The 25,255-nt window shown below is 41.9% G+C and overlaps 1 protein-coding gene across 1 annotated transcript in view; it reads right to left on the bottom strand.

Moving 5' to 3' along the window:
* Positions 1–21,877, bottom strand: part of TEX26 (testis expressed 26) — a 36,939-nt gene extending 15,062 nt beyond the window's left edge. The window contains exons 1-7 of the mRNA XM_060288262.2: positions 21,096–21,877; positions 20,871–21,005; positions 19,504–19,728; positions 15,259–15,343; positions 8,656–8,824; positions 7,082–7,226; positions 4,543–4,719 (exon numbers count right to left, since the gene is read on the bottom strand). Coding sequence (XP_060144245.1) covers positions 4,543–4,719; positions 7,082–7,226; positions 8,656–8,824; positions 15,259–15,343; positions 19,504–19,645 — 718 coding nt within the window. The 5' untranslated portion in view covers positions 19,646–19,728; positions 20,871–21,005; positions 21,096–21,877. The remainder of the gene's footprint in view (positions 1–4,542; positions 4,720–7,081; positions 7,227–8,655; positions 8,825–15,258; positions 15,344–19,503; positions 19,729–20,870; positions 21,006–21,095) is intronic.
* Between the last annotated feature and the right edge of the window lie 3,378 nt (positions 21,878–25,255).

The following is a 25,255-nucleotide window of genomic DNA, read 5'->3' as shown; positions in this document are numbered from 1 at the left end:
CCCATAGAAATTTACAGCACAAAGAGTGAACTCTAATGTATATAAATTTTTTCAAAAATTCATTTAAGAGGTCAAGGATCCCGTTTGGGATTCCCGGAAGACAGCAAATGCTGAAGACGCAGCCACAACATGTCTGCAGGGATGAACACTCCAGCCCCAGACAAGGCTTTGTTAGAGGATTAACGTAAAACCAAACCACGTTCATGAGGGATCCACAACTTGAACCAACAGAAATTTATGGACTATTCTGGAACACAGAAACTACAACAAGAGAGTCCATGCTATTAGGAGCCAATGGCACTCAGTCCATGCATGATCTCACCCCCGCCCCTTTGACCCCTTTTGTATGACTGACCCTCTGCCCTGTCCCTAGCCGACTCACAATGCTTCAGCCACTCTGCCTTCTGACTGTTTCTAGGACGTTTCAAGAAACACTTCAAGCTCCTTCCTACTTTGACGCCCTTGCCTTGCTGCTCCGCAAGCCTGGAAAGCTGTTGCTCATCTCTTCACATGGCTGGTTCTTTCCCCTCTTAACGGGTCAGCTTAAATGAGGCCTCCTCACAGGACCCCATCACAGCACTGCTTACACTGTGTGTGGCGCTTATATTTTGTAATTATACTGTTCATTTTGACTTGTTTTTGATCTGTCCCTTCTTCTAGAATGTAAGCTCCATGTATGTTTTTTCACTACAAATATATTCCCATGACCTACAACACTGCCACACAGCAGGTGTTCGATAAATATTTATTGAATGAAGGATGACTCATTTTTTAATATTTGGTTTAAGATCCCAATGGAATATGGACCATGATTTGGAGAGTGTTGTGAGGACAGGAAGTCCCACTATATATACTAAACTAAGAGAGAATCCACATGAAATTACTGGTTGGCCACAGCTACAGTCCCCAGTGCTCCAAGAAAGACATAAACAGCAAAAAAGAAAAATGGGGAATTAAGTAAATGCAAATAAAATACAAACCCAGCATGAATGGCAACATGAATATCAATTAAAATGTAATTTAAGGTCAAAATCATTAACGGGGTCAAAGAGGAATAACATGTAATGGGAAAAAAATTAATTAATGAAGAAGCTCTGTATAAGTCATAAGCATTGATAAACAACATAGTAGCCAAAAATATGTAGCAAAAATCCCAGAAATACAAGGAGACATTGATGAAAACATTTTTGTTGTGGAATGTTTCAAATATTATTGCCTCAGAATTTGACAGGTCAAATATGCAATTAAGGCAAAGGTAGGAGGGGCTTGAAAAATACAATAAACTGCACATTTTTTTCTTCTGATATTCATCTAATACACAAATTAATCTTGGCATAAAAATTTTTTTGCTAATTTTCCCAAAGCAGAGATTTGTTTTTTAACTTTCAAATAGGAAATCAATAATAAAAAGGTTTTTTTAATCCCGTAATTATTGAAAAATTAAGAAACCTCTTCCACATAATTCTTGGTTCAAAGAGGAAATCAGAATTGAAGACACAAATTAAGCATCCAAAAGAGAATAAGAAAAAAAGTTATATCAAAAGCTATTGGGGCTTTCCTGGTGGCACAGTGGTTAAGAATCCGCCTGCCAATGCAGGGGACACGGGTTCGAGCCCTGGTCCGAGAAGATCCCACATGCCGCGGAGCAACTAAGCCCGTGCGCCACAACTACTGAGCCTGCGCTCCAGAGCCCGTGAGCCACAACTACTAAGCCCACGTGCCTAGAGCTTGTGCTCTGCAACAAGAGAAGCCTCGGCAATGACAAGCCCGCACACCGCAATGAAGAGTAGCCCCTGCTCGCCACAACTAGAGAAAGCTTGCGTGCAGCAACAAAGACCCAATGCAGCCAAAAATAAATAAATAAAAAATAAATTAAAAAAAAAAAAGAAACCTACTGGATACAGTTAAAACTAGGTAGGTAGGGAGGTGGGGAGGGAAGAGATGACTTGCAGCCCTAAATGATTTTATTGTTTAAAAATAAAACAAACAGGGCGGGCTTCCCTGGTGGCGCAGTGGTTGAGAATCTGCCTGCTAATGCAGGGGACACGGGTCCGAGCTCTGGTCTGGGAGGATCCCACATGCCGCGGAGCAACTGGGCCCGTGAGCCACAACTACTGAGCCTGCGCGTCTGGAGCCTGTGCTCCGCAACAAGAGAGGCTGCGATAGTGAGAGGCCTGCGCACCGCGATGAAGAGTGGCCCCCGCTTGCCACAACTAGAGAAAGCCCTCGCACCGAAACGAAGACCCAACACAGCCAAAAATGAATAAATTAATTAATAAACTCCTACCCCCAACATCTTCTTAAAAAAAACAAAACAAACAAACAAAACCCAGGGCTTCCCTGGTGGTGCAGTGGTTGAGAATCCGCCTGCCAATGCAGGGGACACGGGTTCGAGCCCTGGTCCGAGAAGATCCCACATGCTGCGCAGCAACTAAGCCCGTGCGCCACAACCACTAAGCCTGCGCTCTAGAGCCCGCGAGCCACAACTACTGAAGCCCGCGTGCCTAGAGCCCATGCTCCGCAACAAGAGAAGCCACCGCAGTGAGAAGCCCACGCACCTCAATGAAGAGTAGCCTCCGCTCGCCACAACTAGAGAAAAGCCCACGCGCAGCAACGAAGACCCAATGCAGCCAAAAATAAATAAATTAATAAATTAATTAAAACACACACACACACACACACACAAACAAAATAACACAAAGTCATGATGAAATTATATTTAGAACAATTTGGATCTTATTTTTCCTTGATTATTGAGAAAATAACCTAGTTATGTTCAGATTTTCTTCATTTGAACTATTTTCCTTTTTAATCCGTCCCTTTGTCAACATCACAGTAAGAGTAAATAAAGCGATCAAGAACCTGTCAGTCTGAAAATTATGAAGAAAAACAGGATGAAAATTTCCATTTAACTATTTAAGTGCTAAATAGAGAAATTCTAGGAAGGAGGCAAATATCTGATAATAGTACTCTAAATATAAAATCAATGAGACCAAAATAATCAAAGGATAGTATGTCTAATAGCTAAAAAGACACAATTATGTTAATTATTGATTAAAAAGAGCAAATAATATTCAAGGGATCAGCAAGACTTCCTGGAAAGAGCATGGATTTCGGAAAGAAATAAACTTAGGTTTCAGTTCTGTGCTGGCAAATACATCTGTCCTCTCCATTTATTCATTTCCTCATCTTTGAATACAGGTAATGATACTTACCTAGTGCAGGTGAATGGACAAGGAATGCTATGTGTGAAGCACCTAGACAGGGCTTGGCCTGGGTGATGTGATGATAAACAAAACAATAGAGACTATTGTTCCAAAAGTTTCATCCAAGCCAGCGTTGCTTTTCTGCCCAGCAGGGTTGGGAAGCTTTGCAATCTTTGAGTGATAACTGATCATGGGAGGCCCTTCAACTCTCTGGCCTCCATTTCCTCATCTAGAAATTGAAGGAGTCTTTTCTGGTTCTGAACATCTATGGTCCCCTAATCCTAATTACATATTTTTTAATTGTACTTTGTGAAGCTGTAAAGCTTTGTCACTTCTAGCACTTGCCATCTCTGCAGCCAAAACTAAGAGAAAGGAAGAATGCGAGTGATAACGTGTTTTCCTATTCAGTGTCCATGTTGTCATGCTCAGTGTTACAAATGCCAGCTGAGGGCTGGATATCAGGTGTGTGGGGGGGCGGGGGTGTTCCTGGTTTACTCTCCAGTTATGTGATTTTTGTCTAAAGCGCTACTTGATCCCAACTCCATGCAAGGAATAAATCACTGTCTCAGACGAACACCAGATTATCCTCTTACCCAGGAACTCGGAGGTGGCTTGGTCAATGGAACTTTTAAAAACTTTTCTGTTGTAAACAACAGCAATTGGGGTCATAAAAGAACACTCAAGTAAAATCATTGCTAAATGTAAAGATGCTTGAAGGATGTGCTGTGTGGATAAACTTCCAGGGGATAACTGACAAGTCTAATTTGATTCCCGAGGAACTTTTTTTTAAATTTTGGTTGTTTAATAGCAACTAAATCCTTCCTTTCATTTTATGTGGGGGGCATGTCCCCCAATCCCAACAACTGTCCCTCCCAGGCAGAGGATGTACTCATTTCACGGCACAAGCAGTCATTTCTCTTCTAAGACATCATCCTCATTCCCTGGGTTTGAGGCTAAGTGCCCCAGAGTCCTAGTTTTGATTCCATTCAGGGGTCACTGACATTCTCTATGACTATTATCAAGGTCACCCACCAGGGCCCTATGTGTTGAGGAATCTTGGAGCGAGAACAGTCTATGAAGTTGTTTTAAAAGCTACAGGTGTGAGGGCTTCCCTGGTGGCGCTGTGGTTGAGAGTCCGCCTGCCAATGCAGGGGACGTGGGTTCGTGCCCCGGTCCAGGAAGATCCCACATGCCGCGGAGCGGCTGGGCCCGTGAGCCATGGCCGCTGAGCCTGCGCGTCCGGAGCCTGTGCTCCGCAACGGGAGAGGCCACAACAGTGAGAGGCCCACGTACCGCAAAAAAAAAAAAAAAAAAAAAAAGCTACAGGTGTACTTACCTAGACCCTGAGAAGCAATGGGTAGGCTTGAGTAACATCCATATTTGAAACTAAAATCCTGAAGCTCAGGAATTTTAGCTGGAATTTGGTAATTCCATCGAGATTCAGTGTCTGCTGGTCGGGGAAGTAAGTTTTTCCATTCCAGAAACATCTGAGAATGTTGCTTAATCTTTTGAGCTGGGGTACAAATGAAAGGCAATAATTACTCCTTGTAGGCTATTTCTAATTAGCCTCATATTTTCATTTCATTCTGCTTCTGTCAGTAACTTCCAATTTATCACACTAAAACACACTCTTCTTGCATTTAGAGGTATGGTCAATGTACTTTTTAGGGACATTTCCACCAGGAAATAATTTTCTGCTTTATCAGGCACAGGAAGTACAAGTTCAAGTGATTAGCAGTAGTTTCTGAGTATATTGTACATCAGTTAGGAGTGCTCATTTGTTTCTGCTCCGTGGACTCAGGAAGCATGTCTCACTCCAGTAGCCTGTCTAGTCCCTGGGGCAGAGGTTAGGGTGCAGAGTGAGAGATTTTAGTTAGGGCTACGGTTGCCATATAAAACATAGGGTGCCAGTTAAATTTGGGGGGGGCACACCATGTGACTTGCAGGATCTTAGCTCCCCAACCAGGGATCAAACCCATGCCCCCTGCTATGGGAGCACAGAGCCCTAACTACTGGACTACCAGGGAATTCCTGGATGCCAGTTAAATTTGAATTTCAGATAAACAATGAATAATTTCTTAGTGTAAGTATGTATAGGTACTCATTTTTTACCTGTTATACACCATTATTCAAATTTAACTGGGCACCTGTATTTTTATTTGCTAAACCTGGCAACCTTAGGGCAGTGCATATCATCCCCATTATCTGGAAAAGAACCACTCAAAGGAAAAGAACCTTACCGATGGAGGGTTAGGTAAGATCATTGTCATTAGTGGACCGTAGCACTATTATTTTTGGAAATAACTCTGCTAACAAATACTCATTAAACATATGATCCTTAAATACCTCTGAAGCACTGACTAAAACCAGGTTCCACAAGCACTACCAGATTAACTGAGGAGAGAATCACAAGTCATTTCACCTGGAGCGAGTTCATCCCTAATTCTTGCTACAAAATGTTGGTTCAGAGGCACATCATACAACACCAACTTTAATTGGGACGTAGATATTAAAAACATGAATATCACCTAATAAGGACCTACTGGATAGCACAGGGAACTCTACTCAATACTCTGTAATGGACTATGTGGGAAAAGAATCTAAAAAAGAGTGGATGTATGGATACATATAACCGATTCACATTGCTGTACACCTGAAACTAACACAACGTTGTAAATCAAGTATACGCCAATAAACATTTTTTAAAAATAAATAAAATGAAGAGAAAAAATTCAAATCGTGGAAATATGGACAAAATCAGTTACTTGTGATAAGAGATGAAAAAGAGCTTAGAAATAAAGATCAAAGTCTTCTCTGAAAAAATAAAATAAGTGATACTAGAAAAAATAAAGTATTCATAACCCTAAAAAAAAAAAAGCCACAAATATCATGAGCAATGTCACAAGAGTGCTAATTACTATTAACACTAACCTCTACTCTTTTTCCAAAATAGTTTTTCAATAGGTCTTTTCAAAATAAATTCAAATGTACATTGTATGTCAAACAATATGTGATGTCACCTACTGGTACTCGAGAGCATTTTAATATTGATTTTTAAAAATTGATCTCTGTCCAGACCAGCACAGTGGGAAAGGGTTTCACTACATGGTGCCTCTTAGTTTAGATGACTCAGGGAGAGAGGCCATGGGTACTCAATGGCCCTCATAATGACCTCATAAACCACCCGAGGAGAAGGCAAGGTTATAGAGAGAGAAGCAAACTCTCGGGCTCAAACAGCAGGACATTCCTTAAGCTATTTTGGAAAATCATCTGGTATCGTTCCCAGTAAGCAGCATCTATAAGTTGGTTTTTGTAAATTACTAATGGCTTTATTAATAAATAAATTCCCATTGAAATACTTGATACAGATGTCTATCCTTCTCCCCTAGCTGACACTCAAAAGCAAATGTTTTCAGTTCCTATATGGATTCTGTGCCAAGGTTAAAGGTAATTAAGTCATTGTTCTACCTCAAGACAATCTCAAACCAGTGTGATTAGAAAGAGATATACAGGATACATGGATATGGAATGTGATATCTTGCAACCATAACACTTGGAACTGTGGTTCTCACATGGAGATAATACATCAGAAATACCTAGGAAGGTTATTCCAAAATATACCTGCTGAACCTTATCCCAGACATTGAGACTTTCTAGAAGTGGGACCCAGGCACTTATATTGTGAACAAGCTTCTCATAAGAATCACTCACTCAGAGCTGTGGATAAGGTGCTACAGAAGCCCAGAGGGAGTGTGACAGGCTCTGTTACCGGAAGGGAAGGAAGACAAGAATCAAAAAGGCACACACAGCAAAAGGCATGTTTTGAAAATGGGTCAACACTGAAGCAAAAGATGCACAGAGTGTTCATGAAATGCGGTCTAGTTGGTGCGAGTGAGGAACGCAGGGAAGCGGGGACTGGCTGAAGGTGAAGCAGGAGAGGAAAGTTAGGAGCCACGTTGAGAAGGGTCTTGAGGGGCTGGTGCATGTGGACCAGGATGGACCAGCACAGAAGGAGAGCAACTGGAGATGAAGACCCAGAAAAGACAAAAATCAGGCTCTGGATTTACTCTGAGTTCCTTTGAAGATAAAAATTAAGTCTTTTTTTAAAATTAATTTTTATTGGAGTAGAGTTGCTTTACAATGTTGTGTTAGTTCCTACTGCACAGCAAAACGAATCAGCCATACATATACATACATCCTCTCCCTTTTGGACTTCCTTCCCATTTAGGTCACCACTGAGCATTGAGTAGAGTTCCCTGTGCTATACAGCAGGTTCTCATTAGTTACCTATTTTATACACAGTATCAATAGTGTATATGTGTCAATCCCAATCTCCCAATTCTTCCCATCCCTCCACTTTCCCCCTCGGTATCCATATGTTTGTTCTCCACGTCTGTGCCTTTATGTACTTAATTAAGATTAAGTCTTATTCTTCATTGATCCTTAGTACATATCACTGTAATAGACCTCAGTAAATATTTACTAAATTAATGCGTGAATAAAAGAAAAAAAAAGAAATGTAATTGCTATGTATTAGCAATTAATCTGAACCACACTCTAGTTACTGCCTATGTGATATATGCTTAAAGTACCTATTAGTTCTTAGTTCTTCTTGACTAATGGTTTTATTGTCTGTATAAAATTTCATGTTAATGAGCTCCTTTGGCATTATTAAGAGAAGTTCCTGATACAAAAGGACCTGACCAAGGTCACTTATTATATAGTATGATTCCACATATAAAATATCTAGAGACAGAAAGCAGATTGGTAGTTGCTAGAGACTAGGGGAGAGGGAAACAGGGAATAATTTCTTAATGGGTACAGGGTTTCCTCTTGAGATTATGAAAATATTTTGAAATGAGGCAGAGGTGGTGGTTGTAGAACATTATGAATGTACTAATAGCCAGTGATCTGTTCACATTAAAATGGTTAATTCCACGCTACGTGAATTTCACTTCAATTAAAAAAAAAACTTTCAGGGACTTCCCTGGTGGCGCAGGGTGGTGCCAGGGCAGGGGAAGCCGGTTCGAGCCCTGGTCCAGGAGGATCCCACATGCCGTGGAGCAACTAAGCCCGTGCGCCACCACTACTGGGCCTGTGCTCTGGAGCCCGTGAGCCACAGCTACTGGGCCTGCGTGCCGCAACTGCTGGGGCCCATGTGCCTGGAGCCTGTGCTCCGCAACTGGGGAGGCCACTGCGGTGAGAGGCCCGCACACAGTGGCGAAGACCCAGCGCAGCCAAAAATAAATAAATTTATTAAAATAAATGTTTCTTATGTAAGGGGATAAGGAAGTAGGAGTTAGAAATAAATGTGAGAAGGTGAGCAGAAAATAGTCTAAGAAGGACCACAGCTTAGATGATGAAGGATCTTTGGGATATATCCAAACTCTCATTCTTACGGATTATTGATAGAATATCACGTTCAAAAGATATGTAGATATTATCTTACTTGACTGGGGTAATAAGATTTGTGGTCCTTGATTCCTCTTGAGGTTCCAATGTTGATCAAATCTTCTTTAGAATATGATTTCCAAACATACTCATCATTGTACTGTGTCTGGTTGGGAACAGGATAACTAAGTGAATATGTATATCCTAATCTTCTGGTACTTTTCTGACTGTGAGAAAAGGGTGGAAACTAGAGTAAGGGATTAAATACCAAATTTCACAAGAGTACACATGTCAAATAATTTTTGAAAGATTGGCTGCCTTAAGACTTGATGCCAGAAATAATTTAATTTCTAGGTTTCCCTGAAAAGAAACAATCCTGTATATTATTATGGCCCTTAACAAAAGTAAGAGTGTCCTAAATTTAAAAGAATAATCTGAAATACATTAATTTTTTACTTAATTTTTTTAAAGAGATGAGTACTCTTCTGTGTAAACAGTACTTGAGTATAACTAAATACTTGGTGAAGGAAAGTTTCTTTATGTAAAAAGTATTCCAGTTAATAAAAGGAAAAATATAAGAATTAGGATACCACTGGCTTGCAAGTCCCTAATGAAATAACGCATCTAGGCAATGATCAGCAGTTGCCACTCTGGATATACGTGCCCAACACCACCTATTAAATACTTTTGTGAAAATACCCAACCTGAATCAGATGAAGTCTTTGGAATATTAGATTACAGGAAATACATGAAAAGAAGGATAGTTTTAAATGACACTATGGGGATGGAGTCAGAAAAATCCAGAACAAATCATCTGTTTCTTCAACAAAGAAATTCTCAGAAAAAAAAAGTGGAGGAACCTGTAGATTAAATGAAGTAAGAGAATACAATGCAGAGACCTTGTCTGGATTCAATTTCTAACCAACTGTTTGTTTTTTTTTTAATTATGAGACAACTGGGGAAAATTTGATCACTTATTGGCTATTTGATATTAAGGAATTGCTTTTTTAGGTGAGATAATGGTATCGTTACGTATTTTTAAAGCATCCTTATCTTTCAAGAGATACATAAAAATATACTTTGACTTATGATGTAACGCCTGGAATTTGCTTCAACATTAGCCAGTGGGAAGGCTAAGTGGAGGATATACATTAAAAATGTCCATGTGTTGTTGATTATTATAGCTGGATAATAGCTAGGGATTTATTGTATATTCCTTTGTGTGTGTCTAAAATATTTCATATTGACTTTTTTTAAAAAAGAGGGCTGGGTAAGATTCAGGTTACGTCTGTAAGAAACCAAACATCTGGAAAGTGGGATACATCTGGACGCTGCACTATTTCACTTGTCATTCAGATGTACAGATTCAAGCATGACTGTGGTCCTAAATCAAACTGAAGTCATCGAAGGTGCATGAAGACCTTTCCAAAGGGATCACAGCACAAATTGCTTTAAAGGAATAGATTTTCACATCCATATTTCTCAGTATATTCTTTCTTAACATGTATCTGCCTGAGACACAAAGCTGCATATCTAGTGGGTCTTTTCCTTCCCGCATCCTTTTCTCCCTTCCCCACTTCACCATAGGATCTTACTAAGGTGCATTACACCTCAGGGTGTTAGCTGCCAATGGTGAGAGGGGCGCTGGGAACTTCATAATGGTGATTCAGGGAACTCCCTTGTAACCCAAATTCCATATACTTACCTAGGGCTTGCCGTTCTAGGTCAAGAGTAAAGGGTGGGGCTATAACCAGAGCATTATGGCCTGTGCAGGGATGTTCTGAATGTAGGTACACTGTAGATTGGTGTGGCTGACAGTAATGGCTAGTTTTCCCTGTCCTAAAAATTATCAAATGTTCATCCCTCTTTAAGGAGAAGCTTCTAAGAGGAGAGCAGAGAATATAGATTGCTGAAAATGGCTCTTTCCCCTACATATTTAAAGGTAAGCATTTTTCCAGCTTTAAAAAAATCCCTAGGATATGTCACTAGCTGGAAAGAAGAGCATCTCTGTTTAGATGAAGCAGTACAGGATGGCGATGCTGATTCTTTTCAATGTACCTGGAATCTTTTCTGAGACTATCAAATTTTTAAAGATTCACTGGATAAAACTGGTACATAAAAATCTTGTGATCTTTTTTTCAGATTTTGTATTCATCATTCAATAAGGTATTTAAAGCTAAGTTTTTAACCCAAACATATTATGAAATATTTACTTCAATATAGCCAGTCCTCATTTTATTTGATGATGTAAAATATTTAACAACACATGAAAGTATACGCTAGCTTGTCAGACTAGTAATTTTCCATATATAACTATATACTTACCATATATAACTTTCTCTTTCATTAAATACATAGTAAATGTTTGATTTGGTTTCCAAATAAATCAATGAAATTGTTTCTGACTTTTATGCATGATATTATTTAATTATTTTCCAAAGTCAAGCACTAGAGTTCTGCACACATGAGAACATATTTAACTAAAGAACCTCATATTTTTTTATCATACTCCTCACTTCACAGGCAACTTACACATTTAGCTACATATTTCATTGCATTATTTTTGTTACTTGGATGTAATTAATCATATTAGACCTGAATCTTTCTACACTTCTCCTGTCTACTTTTAATAATCTTCCCTACAATATGCATTCTATAATTTATCAGTAGTTTTCATAATATTCCTCAAAACAAATATTAACATTTATTTAACCTAGAATTGTAGTCAGATTTTTATTTTGACAGAAAGTAAACCTAATTTCACTTGTTGGTTGGACCACAAGGACTGATTTTACCAGCTAGGTAAACATGGTGTAAATTGTATGAGTTAAATCTTCAGCTCAAAGATTTGGATAAAAATATATTTAGAGTATGCAATGACAAAAGCATTTTTATAAAAAAAAAGATTATTTTGGAAAACCTTTATTGAAATTAATGTTCCTATTTTCCAAGTCCTTTTTGAGTATATAATATTAAATAAGTTTCTTCCAAATGAAGGAGTAACAGATGTAATTTAATAGTCATTTGTTAAGACGTGCCTTTTCAGGCCATATATGACAAACCCACAGCAAACATCATTCTCAGTGGTGAAAAATTGAAAGCATTTCCTCTAAGATCAGACACAAGACAAGGATGTCCACTCTTGCCACTATCGTTCAACATAGTTTTGGAAGTCCTAGCCATGGCCATCACAGAAGAAAAAGAAATAAAAGGAACCCAAATCAGAAAAGAAGAAGTAAAACTGTCACTGTTTGCAGACGACATGATACTATACATAGAGAATCCTAAAGGTGCCACCAGAAAACCACTAGAGCTAATCAATGAATTTGGTAAAGTAGCAGGATACAAAATTAATGCACAGAAATCTCAAAATGAAAATCAAAATTAATGCACAAAATAACATAGGAAGAACACTCTTTGACATAAATCACAGCAATATCTTTTAGACCCACCTCTTAGAGTAATGGAAATAAAAACAAAAATAAACAAATGGGACCTAATGAAACTTAAAACTTTTGCACAGCAAAGGAAAATATAAATAAGACGAAAAGACAACGCTCAGAATGGGAGAAATATTTGCAAACAAATCAACAGACAAAGGATTAATCTCTGAAATATATAAACAGCTCATGCATCTCAATATTAAAAAAAACAAACAACCCAATCAAAAAAATGGGCAGAAGACCTAAACAGACACTTCTCCAAAGAAGATATACAGATGGCCAAGAGGCACATGAAAAGCTGCTCAACATCACTAATTATTAGAGAAATGCAAATCAAAACTACAGTGAGTGATGATGCCCAGTTAGAATGGGCATCATCAGAAAATCTACAAACAACAAATGCTGGAGAGGGTGTGGAGAAAAGGGGACCCTCTTGCACTGTTGATGGAAATGTAAATTGATACAGCCACTATGGAGAACAGTATGGAGGTTCCTTAAAAAACTAAAAACAGAATTACCATATGACCCAGCAATCCCACTACTGGGCATATACCCTGAGAAAACCATAATTCAAAAAGACACATGCACCCCAATGTTCATTGCAGCACTATTTACAATAGCCAGGTCATGGATGCAACCTATATGCCCGTCGACAGACGAATGGATAAAGAAGATGTGGTACATATATACAATGGAATATTACTCAGCCATAAAAAGGAATGAAATTGGGTCATTTGTAGAGACGTGGATGGATCTAGAGACTGTCATATAGAGTGAAGTAAGTCAGAAAGAGAAAAATAAATATCATATATTAACACATATATGTGGAATCTAGATAAATGGTACAGATGAACCGGTTTGCAGGGCAGAAATTGAGACACAGATGTAGAGACCAGATGTACGGACACCAAGGGGGGAAGTGGCGGGGCGGGGAGAGCTTGGTGGTGGTGGGATGAATTGGGAGATTGGGATTGACATGTATACACCAATATGTATAAAACTGATAACTAATAAGAACATGTCTGAAAAAATAAAATAAAATATTTTAATAAAAATTTTATATAAAAATACAATAAAATAAAAATAAAATTCAAATATAAAAAAGAGACAGGCCTTTTCAGTATACTTCTTAGAAAAACGAGATAGGGAATAACTCAATAACTGGATGACAAATCATCTAATTATTTGCTTTCAATGAAACTGAAGGAGTACACAACCAAGCTGTCAGCCAATCAATCATTAAAAAATCACCTTGTGATTTTTGGCATATAACCATAAAGAGTTCAGAGTGTCGAATGACAATGCTACACTAAAACTCCTTTCATTCACATCTACTTAATTATGAGAACAAGGTTTCTCAACACTAGCATTTATAAATTGAAAAAACAAAAAGCAGGAAAAATTGATGCTGAATGTGGTCTCATTCCCAACATAATAACACTCAAATCTGGAAACATAAAGTAATTGAAAACAAAACAGCCCCATTTATCTCATCAAGATGCAATTCCAAAAAATTTACTTTTTCTGTTTAGTAATTATTAACACTTGTAATGTGTTTATTGCTTTGAGCAATTCTGTACTAAAAATAATTGTGATAACTCAATACTTAGGGTCCTATAACATGTTTAAAAATTAATGTCAATTAATATACTGAAATAGTTGCAAAGAGGTATAATGGAGTGATCAATAAATTGCTTTCAAACACAAAATATATTAGAGCAGCGTAAAATTCTATGGAGGAAGTAGACTGGGAGTAAGAGCTCAAGAAGGAAAGAGAATGAAATAAATGATCTGTTAAAGAAGAGCTTGTTTGTATATATTTTTTAAAAAGGGTCAGAGTGAGTATCAATTTGCTAAGGTGGTTAGATTACCCACTGGTTATATGTAAAGAAATGATTTAATGGTCTTGTTTTAAAATGTCAATACTTAGGATGGGCTGGAAGTTTTATCTTTTACAGCTATTTAAATTTATAATAAGAACTTTTCTGTGGACTTTAAAAATATGTGAATTTGAAGACCACTGACCTAGACTCCATAAGTACCCATTTGGTTTTGGCTTTCATCCCAAATGTTTCTTCTTCAGACAACTGTTACTGTTTGGGAAGCTGGCATAACCCTTACTGTCAGATGGTAAACCTCCCAGTAGGGGATATAACGTGACTCAGTGGGATAGCCGGTAACTCGGAAATTAGGAGTCTTGCAGACCTGCACTTTTTGGAAGTCTGTCGTATACTATGCTGGGGAAAAATGAATGAAAATTTGGGGGGTAACTTCTTCGTGCTCTAGTCACTGGACTAGTGCTTTCAGTTTGTCCTCAGAACAACCACCTTATGCAGCAGTCATCATTCCCACTTTGCCAACCATAAAACTGAGCTGTAGCTGGCTGGTTACTTGCCTAAGGGAGCAGAGGAAGTAAGGGGTAATGAGAGCAGGGAGCTGAGGCTGGAACCCATTTCTGCCTGACTGCACCACAGTCTGGACAGTACTCCATTTGACTTCTCGACAATGTGAACTTTTAAGGTGAAAAGATCCTCTATTTTGGAAGTAATTTACAGAGTGAACACAGACAAGGGAAGGTCCTCCATGCTAATTTCCCACCTACCACTGATGCAATGAAAGACAGGGCTTTCGCAGCCCCACCCTCTCTCACCCACCAATGAGCTTAGAGAGGCGGCTGATGGACAGAAATTCCCACCACCCTCGGTTCAGGTGGAATTGAGGGAGGAGTTGCAAGCAAACATTGCTTTAGGAAGCAATAGTTGGAGGAGTGAAGGTAAGGGTAAGGGGACTGTGGCCTTGTTCCAGCTTCCAAGACTAGTATTGGGTGGAAGTGCTAACAATTACTCACTTATCCAGTCATTCAGTTGTCATTGCCTGCCTACTGTATACCAGGTAATGAACTCAATTCATGCTCCATGTTTAGGTAGCACAGTTCTCTTAACTGTATACTGGCTCTGTTGTAAAGCATGATACACAGTGGCTTTATGAAAGATCCATGTGTTAATTTTCTCAATTTTCCTGTAGGAGCTTGGGAGACTCTTTGAAGGGGAAACCCCCTCTGATGCTTGGAGGAGACCTGTGCGTGCAGTGGGTCTTATCTGAGTTCATTTTCTACAAGCCTTCTCTGATTACTCTCTATTGGTTTTGGACTCTGAATAATAGAAGAAAGGTGAACAAATTCAAGCGTGTATATCAATCTGATTTGAATTGGAATGTACCGAATTAAAGCAGGCACTGCTCCTGTCTTAGGTGTGAACGCAGTCTTCGTCATGGTGGCGTAGGAATCCAGATCGGTATCACCTGCTAAAAGCACAATAAAACAGTTTTAAATGTGGCAAGCCAGCATATTTTGATCAAATGTTGTTTTAATAATTAAAATAATTTTGCAAGAGACAAACATTTTGGGTGGTAATGCAGAGTGTAAAGGAGTGAAGGCCAACTTGTGAGCTCCACTAGGGTAGAGGGGAAGCTCAATTTAATTATGAGTTCCCCCCCTAGATAAAAATAGGTCTATTGTTTTTCTTGAGAACTCACATATACTATTTTAAAGAATTCGAGCAATACATAAAAATATAAAGAAAAGAGTTCATTTGAAATTCTATCATCTTAGGATGTTCACTATCGCTGTTTTATTGCCTGACTTTTCATGCATCACATTAGATATACCTGTAAATGCATGAACTGATTTTACACAAAGAGGGTCATAGTTTCCATGTCAGGTTCTCTCCTGGACCCCTTGTCGTGGCTCCCTCCTGGCCCTGCTTGTAATCACCCTCCTCCCAGGTAGCCCATGTCAACAATTGTGCCTGTTTCTTTCCAGACTTTTATAACTGCTACTATAATCATATACAGATTGATATATACGTACATCAATACATTATCACATTGGGTTCTAGTCCTATTTTGTTTTACAAAAACAGGCTCATCTTACACAAAGTGTCCTCTTCTACCTGTCACTTAACGGCGCCGTATGGGAAGCCCCTCTGACTCGTCTGGTGCAGCTCTAATTAATTCTTTGTAACGACTGTGCAAGATTCCGCGGCATAGCTATTCTTTAAATCTGTGAGAGTGAGTGAGCTCAGCAAGGGAGGAAGTGGCATTAGAGGAGGTGACGTCCAAAGGCTGAAGCCCGGGGCCCCCCAGTGTCAAGAGGCTGGGGAGCTGAGGGGAAGCCGGTGAAGGAGGCTGAGAAGCTCAGTGAGCGAGGTGAGTGCAGACCCAGGAGGCTGTGGTGTCCTGATGGCCGAAGGAAAAACATGATTCCAGGAGGAGGGAGGGACACCTACAACGGCAAATGCTGCTGGCGGGCCCAGAGGGTGAGGATGGAGAATTCACCAGTATGCAGACACGAGGACTGATCTGCCCCAACCTCCCCTTGTGAACGGAGGTACCACCAGATTACTTGGGAATATATTTTTAAAATTTAATTCGATCATTCTCTCTTTCTTCCTATCTAGGCAGTTACCTGTGGCTTTTTAGATTTCACTAGCACCTGGGTGAAATGATCCCTTCCATGTTCGAAGCAAAGCCGTCTGGGGTCCATCACCTCACCTCTCACACCGCACCCACCTCACTGCCTGCCTTTTCTCCCGTTCACGCATCCTGAATACAATTGCCGTAAAGCATCTTTCTCAAAGGTGTCTTCAATTTCCAAATAGTCTGAAAACCTATATGCCACTGCCTACATATAAAAAAGAAACATTTAGTTTTTGCCATCTGTGTACTTCTCCCCATCTCTCCCATCTCTCCATCTCTGCCATCCAGGGCTTGTTTCTCATCGAACAGGTCCTTGAATCCAGCCAGGCAGCTGCATCTGCCCCTCTGTAACTATTCACCCGCCGCCTTCACACGGGGTGAGCTTCACCTCCACCTGAGGCTTCCCCGGGCTAACTAAAGCCTTAGCCCCTGCCTGTCACGCTCTGTCCTTCTGTTCACAGACTCCTGGCTGGTGTCTACGCTCTGATCCCATTATACTAGAAATGACATTATCCTTTGATTCTTCTTCTTTAGTGGGAACCACTTTATACTTTAAAGCATTTTATTCCAACAGCAGAATTAATGTTCTTTGTTAAGAGAATTTCAAGCACGGACAAGTAGGTGGGGAGAAATTGTGAGGCTGTGTTGCTCTTAAAATAAACTATCACTTCACCTGATTTGAAGCTGAGTTTGACTCTTAGAAGGATCTAGAAGGATCTTCTGCACAGAGACTGTCTTTTTCCGAAGCAAGCAACACCAATCTAGGCCTGATCACTCTGCAGATGCAAGTAGGATTTGAGATGAAGAACACCCTAGATTATCCGGTGGGCCCTAAATGCAATTTCAGTGTCCTCAGAAGGAAGGCAGAGGGAGGTTGGCCACGGAAGAGGAGGAGGTGATGTGACCATGGAGGCCGAGACTGAAGTGATGGGCCACAGGTCAAGAATACTGACAGGGCTTCAGGGCTTCCCTGGTGGTGCAGTGGTTGAGAGTCCGCCTGCCGATGCAGAGGACACGGGTTCGTGCCCCGGTCTGGGAGGATCCCACATGCCGTGGAGCGGCTGGGCCCGTGAGCCATGGCCGCTGAGCCTGCGCGTCCGGAGCCTGTGCTCCGCAACGGGAGAGGCCACAACAGTGAGAGGCCCGCGTACCGAAAAAAAAGAAAAAGAATGCCGACAGCCACCAGAAGCTGGAAGACGCAAGGACGGATTCTCCCCAAGAGCCACCAGAGGGAGTGCAGCCATGCCAATAGCTTGATACCAGGCTTCTGGCCTCCAAAATGTGAAAAAAATAAATTTCTATTGTTTTCAGCCACCAGTTTGTGGAAATTTATGGCGGTCCTTGGAAGGAATACAGCATTTAAGAGCCCAGTCGATAGTAATAGTTCGATAGCAATTCGTCCATAGGCGTCATCAGCCTCATCCTATTTTGAGACCAGAGCTGGACAGTGACACATTAGGCCCACCTTTTAGAGGGTGACCCTTCCATCAGTGGAGGATGGAGTAGCACAGAGTGGCTGTTAGAGACTCAGGACCGGAGGTGAAGGGGCAAACTCCCTCAGGGGAAGGGACACTTTGGAGGCAGAATCAGTGACACCTGGAGATGACATTGAGGTGTCAGTGAAGCTGCCCTCCCCTCTCCTTTAAGCAGATGGGACCCTCCTTACTGAGCTTCCAAGTCTAGGAAGACAGTATAGTTTTGTACGTGTTGCGTTTGAGGCCCTTCTGTGCCATCCAAGTGCATCTGGTAGACAGATGGATATTTTGGTCTGAGATCTAGGAAGAGCATCTGAGTTAGACATAAAGATGAGAGAGCCGTTGATTGGCACCTTTATGTAGACTAGAAGCCCTGTGGCAGGATATGGCCACTCACATAGGGGATGTAAACCAAGAAGGAGAAAACCTGGAGGACGCCAACATTCCCAGACAAGAGGGGGGAGAGCAGACAGTGAAAGAAACCAAGACAGGGTGGCTAGAAATGGAGGACGAGACTCAGGGGAGTGGGGCGGGGGGCCGGGGGGGGGGCGTTCCTGGGGAGGGCTCCAGCTCCTCTGCCTGGACACCATAGAGAAACTCGTGTTGTAAATATTTTTGTATTAATTATTTTCATTTGCTCTTCGTAATTTACAAAGGGATGAATGGGATGAAAGTATGCATTTCATTCATTCTCCTGGGACTACAATTCTAGGGAATTTGCAGTTGAACAATCCCCACTGCTCTGTAGCCACCAGGGAACCACAATTACCCAGCTAGAGGGCTGCGATGGGTTATTATTGCCATGAGAAAGACCAGGATGGAGCTGACTACACAGTAATCATGCCAGTAGCACCACAGCTAGAGTGGCTCTCCCTCCACTGACACAAACAGCTGAGTTAGTACACCAGCTGCATTCGCATGCAGAATTAGTATTAAAAGCACTGCCTCTGTTAGATACAAAATCCCTTTGAAAGAAAAATCAGCGAAGTTTAGAAGCGACAGCTGAATGCCATAGTTCCCAGCCTCTGCTACAGCCGCGGGGGTGGGGGTGGGGGACGCTGCAGATCCTCTTGGGGGTCGCTTCTCTGCATTCTGCAGCCCCGCCCCGCCCTCTTTCTGCGCTGTTTCCCAGATCCTGCCGGGGATCAGGGCCCCCGCTGGGTCTGCTCTCTTCAGAGCTCCCGACCTCTGTTGCTTCTTTGTCTTTGTCTTTGTTCTCCAGACACTAGGCCTTCCTTTTGCTTGTCCCCTCCGGGACATTTCATGGGGTGTTTAAACTCCGAGCTGTTTAGGGAGGGCTTTGACAGAAGGTATGGCGAAGGGCTGGAAAGGGGCAAGGTCGTGAACACCCTTTCATTTTCCCTGACTCCCAGCCTCTCCTTAAATTGAGTCCCACCCGTAAGGGGGAGGCACACACCCTTGAAGACCCGAGCGGCCTTCGCTCCAGGCACCGCGTCTCCAAGGGAGAGCCCGTCCCCGCCCCCCGCCGGCTGGCAAGGTCCGCAGTCTTACTTGGCAGGATCTTGTGGCCGCATTGAGAAGGACACGGAGCCTCGGCCCCAGGCTCTGCCATTCTTGCTAGAAGAGGCCGTCGCTGGGCCTCTCGCACCAGCCGGGCTGGGTGCTGCGCGGCTGCTTTGCGACGCTTCGCCATGGAGACGCGGGGAGGTTCCCGGCGGCTCAGCCCCCGGCAGACGAGGTGCAGGGCGCTTCACCGGGCCGGCTGGGGGACCCGGTCTGAAAGTAAAAAGATGTGTTTCTAGTAATATGATGGATACCTTACTTTCGTGTATTTGTCTAGTTCATGCAATGAGCTTTCCTGAGAACTGTCTTATATATATTTGGGGAGAGGAGCAAAAGGGGCCGAAGAGAAAGTAATATTGTCAGATTTTCAACTGCAAATTGCCAGCTATGCACAGTTTTCAGCTTAAGCGAATGAAGGCGAAGTCGTCAGGGATCTTGCAGGATCCGAGCAAGAGGAATTAAAAATCACAAGTAATCTTGCGTTACGTGGAACTAGAACCAGAGTTTCTGAGATAGTTTCATGCCATCAAACTGGTCATCTCTGCACAGGAATTAGGAGCCGGCAGGGAGGTGAAAGAAAAGTGCGCTTGGAAAGAGGAGTGAGTAGGGACGTGTGTGACACCTTTCTTCTCACCGGGCCATGTTCCTGGCACCAAAAATCGTTTTTGTGACGGTCAGTGTCATCATTCTTCTGTCCCCACAGGTTCAACTGGGTCTCTCACCCCCATGTATGTGGAGGGTCTTTTATATTATTTGACAGCTACCTGGTCATTTGGCACATAGGTGCTTAGTGATATTGAATGTCTCCTGGCTAGGACACAGCTATTACCCACTTGGATGCGAAGAGGAAACAGTAAGTACGCATTGGAGACTGTTGGCACCATGCTTAGAAAGCAATTTACAACCATCCCTTAACCTTTCAAGGGGTTATTCTAACATAGACCTTAAGCGAACAGTGAAGTAACAAAAGGGAATTTATCAAAGGAGACAGAATAGGCATCAAAGTAAGGATCCCATGTACCTATGCAAGGATTTCTTCAAACTGAAGAGCTCAACCAGAAGTTTCTGAGAGTCGAGTCCCATCCATGTAATGGAATGAATATAACAGATTTAGGCTCTCAAATTTATAGCGATGAATGGTGGGACACACAGACTGCTGTCGATGTTATTAGAAGGAAGGAGTCTAAATTAGGATTTAGTAGTGGAGTCTAAATTAAGAAAGTAACACCCAATAACAGATCACTGTCTGGAAATAGTAGAGCTAATTAGCATAGCATAATTTAAAAGAAATACACTTTAAAAATAGAGCAGTGAGTATATAGAATTTTTGCAGTGAATTTGTATTAATATCTTACATTTGTCTCGTCTTAGGCAAGCTGTGAAATGGCGGGGAGGGATACGCGCTGAACCGAGAGCCAGAAGATCCGTCACTTTCTACCTGAAGGCCTTGGGCATAAAGCAGGTACTGCTCCGGGCCTCAGCTTCCTTATCTGTAAAATGAATATGTGAGTACCCCCCTCAGTGGGCTGTAACGATGAATAATTCTAATGATAATTTATAAATCGTAAAGCCACACACACCTAAGGTATTGCTCTTTTGTCTTATTACTCTTTTGATCTTTTTTTAAAAAATTTAATTTTATTTAAAAAATTTTTAAAATTATTTATTTTATTTTTGGTTGTGTTGGGTCTTCATTTCTGCGTGCAGGCTTTCTTAGTTGTGGCAAGCTGGGGCTACTCTTCGTTGCCGTGCGCTGGCTTCTCATAACAGTGGCTTCTCTTGTTGTGGAGCACGGACTCTAGGCGCATGGGCTTCACTAGCTGTGGCACGTGGGCTCAGTAGTTGCGGCTCACAGGCTCTAGAGAGCAGGCTCAGTGGTTGTGGCTCACGAGCTTAGATGCTCTGCGGCATGTGGGATCTCCCCAGACCAGGGCTTGAACCTGTGTCCCCTGCATTGGCAGGTGGATTCTTAACCACTGCGTCACCAGGGAAGTCCTTCATTCTTTTTTATAGCCTTTCATTTCTGCTTCTGCTTCTGCAGACGGATGGTTGATACAGGTCCATTTCATTATGAGCAGTATAGCTCTCTTCCTGCCTTTGAATTTGGGTTCCTTGAGGCAACTCAGTTTAAGGATTAAGCAGAATAGTTTTCCTTTCTTCTTTCCCTCAACAAATACTGAGCACCTGAAGTGAGCTGGATGATGACATTAAGGGCAGTGTCCAGAGTATTATGGGACCTTGGGGGAGGGGGAGAGGAATTGCCTGAGCTGAGTTTTCCAAGATGCCCGGGAGGCGACCAGATGAAGAGGGAGAGGTGCCCCAAGGCCCAGAAAGGACCCAGGAGGGGGAAACAGCCTGTGTCCTCCAGAGGCCCTGTGAGCTTGGTCTTGCCATACTGTGAAGGGGGAGGGGGACAGCCAAGCAGCCCCACAGCCCCGCTGAGGAGCTCCACCTGAACATGAGGAGTGTGCACTGAGTGGGTCAGGCAACAGCGTGAGGGCTCAGGTCAGTCGTTTAAGTAAATCCTCTTTTCCAGGAGTAAGAGAAGCAAGGTTCCATTCACCTGCCAGAGTGGATCCATCACCCAGACACTAAGACCTTGAGGTTGCCAACGCTCCTGTGACAGAGTTCTGAATTGACCAAAACCAGTTGAGAGCAGCTGCATCAAATGAATTAAATGGGAACTGGTTTCCAATTCACATTATTACAAGAAATTTCTTTCTGCCACACACACGTACAGAGGGAGCGTGATATGAAGAAGTCAAGATGGGGGTGGGTGGTGGAGGGAAGAGACAGCAACAAAGGAACACTCAAATTTTTTTTTTCTTTCTTCCTTTTTTGCGGTACGTGGGCCTCTCACTGCTGTGGCCTCTCCCGTTGCGGAACACAGGCTCCAGACGCGCAGGCTCAGGGGCCATGGCTCACGGGCCCAGCCGCTCCATGGCATGTGGGATCTTCCCAGACCGGGGCACGAACCCGTGTCCCCTGCATCGGCAGGCGGACTCTCAACCACTGCGCCACCAGGGAAGCCCGAACACTCAACTTTTGCCTGTGAAGGAGAAGAGGGTCTAGTGGGGGAAGAGGGTGTGGGTCACATGGAGACTTGAAAGGAGAGAAGAATAACCAAGTTCATAGGCCAAGGGTAAGAAGCAGGGAAAGAGAGAGAACTTGATGCTCCAGGAGAGAGTAGACAGGGTCCCAGCCAGGAGAAAGCAGATGTACCAGCAAGCTATCCCCAAACTGAGCGTGTCCACACCACCTGGGCATTTGAAGAGAACACGAGTTCTGAGTCAGTAAGTCGGGGGGTAAGCAAGATTCTGCTTTTCTAACAAGATGCCCAGGTGATTCGTAACGCTTGAGATGGACAGGTCTAGAGCCTTGTCCCAGGACCAGCGGCCTCGGCATCACCTGGGAACTGGTTAGAAATGCAGAAACACAGCTCTCCCTCCCTCCCCCACCGAGCTCCTGAGTCAGGATCTGCAGCTAAACCTCCAAGAGATTCCAGGGCACATTCGAGTTTGAGGACCTCTGCTCCGGGTAACGTGAGAGGAAAGGTTGTCTCCGGAACGAGAGGAAGAATGTGAAAGAGTTGATGGGAGACTTGGCCGGTGACTGTTTCCAAAAGCCCAGAAGAGGTCACGGACATTCTTCAGCAATGCCAAGTGCTTTGGATATGAATGTACTGAGTGAAGTTTTTCTGGCTTGCTTGCTGTATTTTGGCAAGACTTCCTGTTATTATGTGGTATGCAATGCTTTTATTCAAGTGTCTTCATGTAAAAAAAAAAAAATACTGTCTTTTCTCTTTGTTTTAGCTGATGGATTAACTCGTAAAACATTTTCTCCATTTCTGTGATGGACTCTGTATTATTAAGGGTTCTCTAGAGAAACAGAACCAATAGTGTGTGTGTGTGTGTGTGTGTGTGTGTGTGTGTGTGTGGAGAGAGAGAGAAAGAAACTTAGTTTAAGGAACTGGATCACACAATTGTGGGGACTGGCAAGTCCTAACTCTGCAAAGTAGGCCAGCAGGCCAGAGGCCCAGGGCAGCCCAGGGCAGATCCTACATTGCAGTTCAAGTCTGAAGGTCATCTGTGCAAAATTTTGTCTTGCTTAGGGGAGGTCAGACTTTTGTTCTATTCAGGCCTTCAGCTGATGGGAGAGGTCCATTCACATTGTGGAGGGCAATCTGCTTTACTTAAAGTCCACTGATTTAAATGTTAGCCTCATCCAAAACACCCTCATAGAAACATCAAGAATAATGTTTGTCGACACATCTGGACACCGTGGCCCAGCCAAACTGACACTTAAAATTACCATCAGAGATCCAGGTCTTCCTGAGGTCACCTGGTTCATATCTGCCACTAAGAAGGGTTGTGTTTAAGCCGTCCAAGAATGATTGCTCTGTTTTTATTGAAAAATCCAGAAAAGAAAATTTTATAATGGTCTCTATTTTATTAGGACAGTCCAGTTTAACAGGGTAAATTCTAGCTCTTCTTCTAACCTGCCACTCACCAAACTCACATTTTATCCAATTAAAGCCGTAACAGCAAGTTCAGACGTTCGATTCTATCAAAACCTCATCATCAATCGTATATAAATGTCACCTGCTTCCTGGGCCATCTCTGCTGTCTCTGATTCTTGTGTTTTTCTCGTCTCTGAACCCTTAAGAACAATTACTAATGCCTTGCATTATTGGGTCTCTCAAGTTTATTCAAGCCGTGAGTATCAAGTGTGAACACTCATTTTAAATCTGTTAGACCAGCAGTTAGCCATCCAAATGAATGTTCTCTTCTTCAAAGTAATCATTTATTATAATGACACTGCCATTGCTTAAAGCATCTTTGAAATTCTTTAGAAACTCCCTTCAAACACTGATGCACATTCTTTTGAATTTCTTAAATTGGGGTATAACTTTGCTCTTTGAAGATAGACGGGTATTTGAAACAGTAAGAAGACATTCGAGCTGATAATTAAGGTAGGCAATCAAGTTGGACAATGTTTTCCTTTGGCCAAAAATCAAACTCTAACCATGAGGTAATAAGAGAAAAACTCCCTTATTCTGTAGATAATGTCCAGATTGCATTCTTGTTGGAAAAAATTAATAGCTTCCAAGGTGACTCTTTCACTGAGAACTTCAGTAAATCAGTTGCTTGGATAAATTGATCCTTACATGTTTCTTTTAAAACTAAATTTTACAGTTACACATCAGTAATTTTATCTCCAAAACCGGATCATAAGCGTTTTAGACGCTTTCCTTTTTGAATCTCTCCCGTAGCACTGATTTTATTGTTCTTACTAGCTGTACACCTGTCTTTTACAAGACTGGATGTTCCTTGAGAGCAAGGGCCATGTTTTAGGCACCTTTATATACCAGCTCCAGTGCACTGCACACAGTAGGCGCTCAATCATATGTGATAAATGAATGAATGAATGGAATGAATGATTGCTTAGGCCATTCTTGTCCTATACATTTCTACTGATCTTAAACTGTTTAAGATGTCTGAATTAGGGCAAATATACATCCAGACTGAGGTCACTTTGACCCGGGAAGATCTGTCCCAATAGACTTTTCACCGATTTTATAGATTTCCCAGTATCAATTCTTTGTGACATTTGCTAATGAAATATACATTAGCACAGTGTATATTTCTTTGGAGGCAGTCATAAAACTTTGGTAAGTGAATATCGAATTAAGTAAATGCATTTGGCTCTGAGTTGACTGAAAACAATTTTTAATGATAAA

Source organism: Globicephala melas, chromosome 18, assembly GCF_963455315.2.
Source record: "Globicephala melas chromosome 18, mGloMel1.2, whole genome shotgun sequence".
Classification (NCBI taxonomy): Eukaryota; Metazoa; Chordata; class Mammalia; order Artiodactyla; family Delphinidae; genus Globicephala; species Globicephala melas.
Note: the sequence above shows the minus strand (reverse complement) of the source record. Positions and strands in the feature narration are given on the sequence as shown.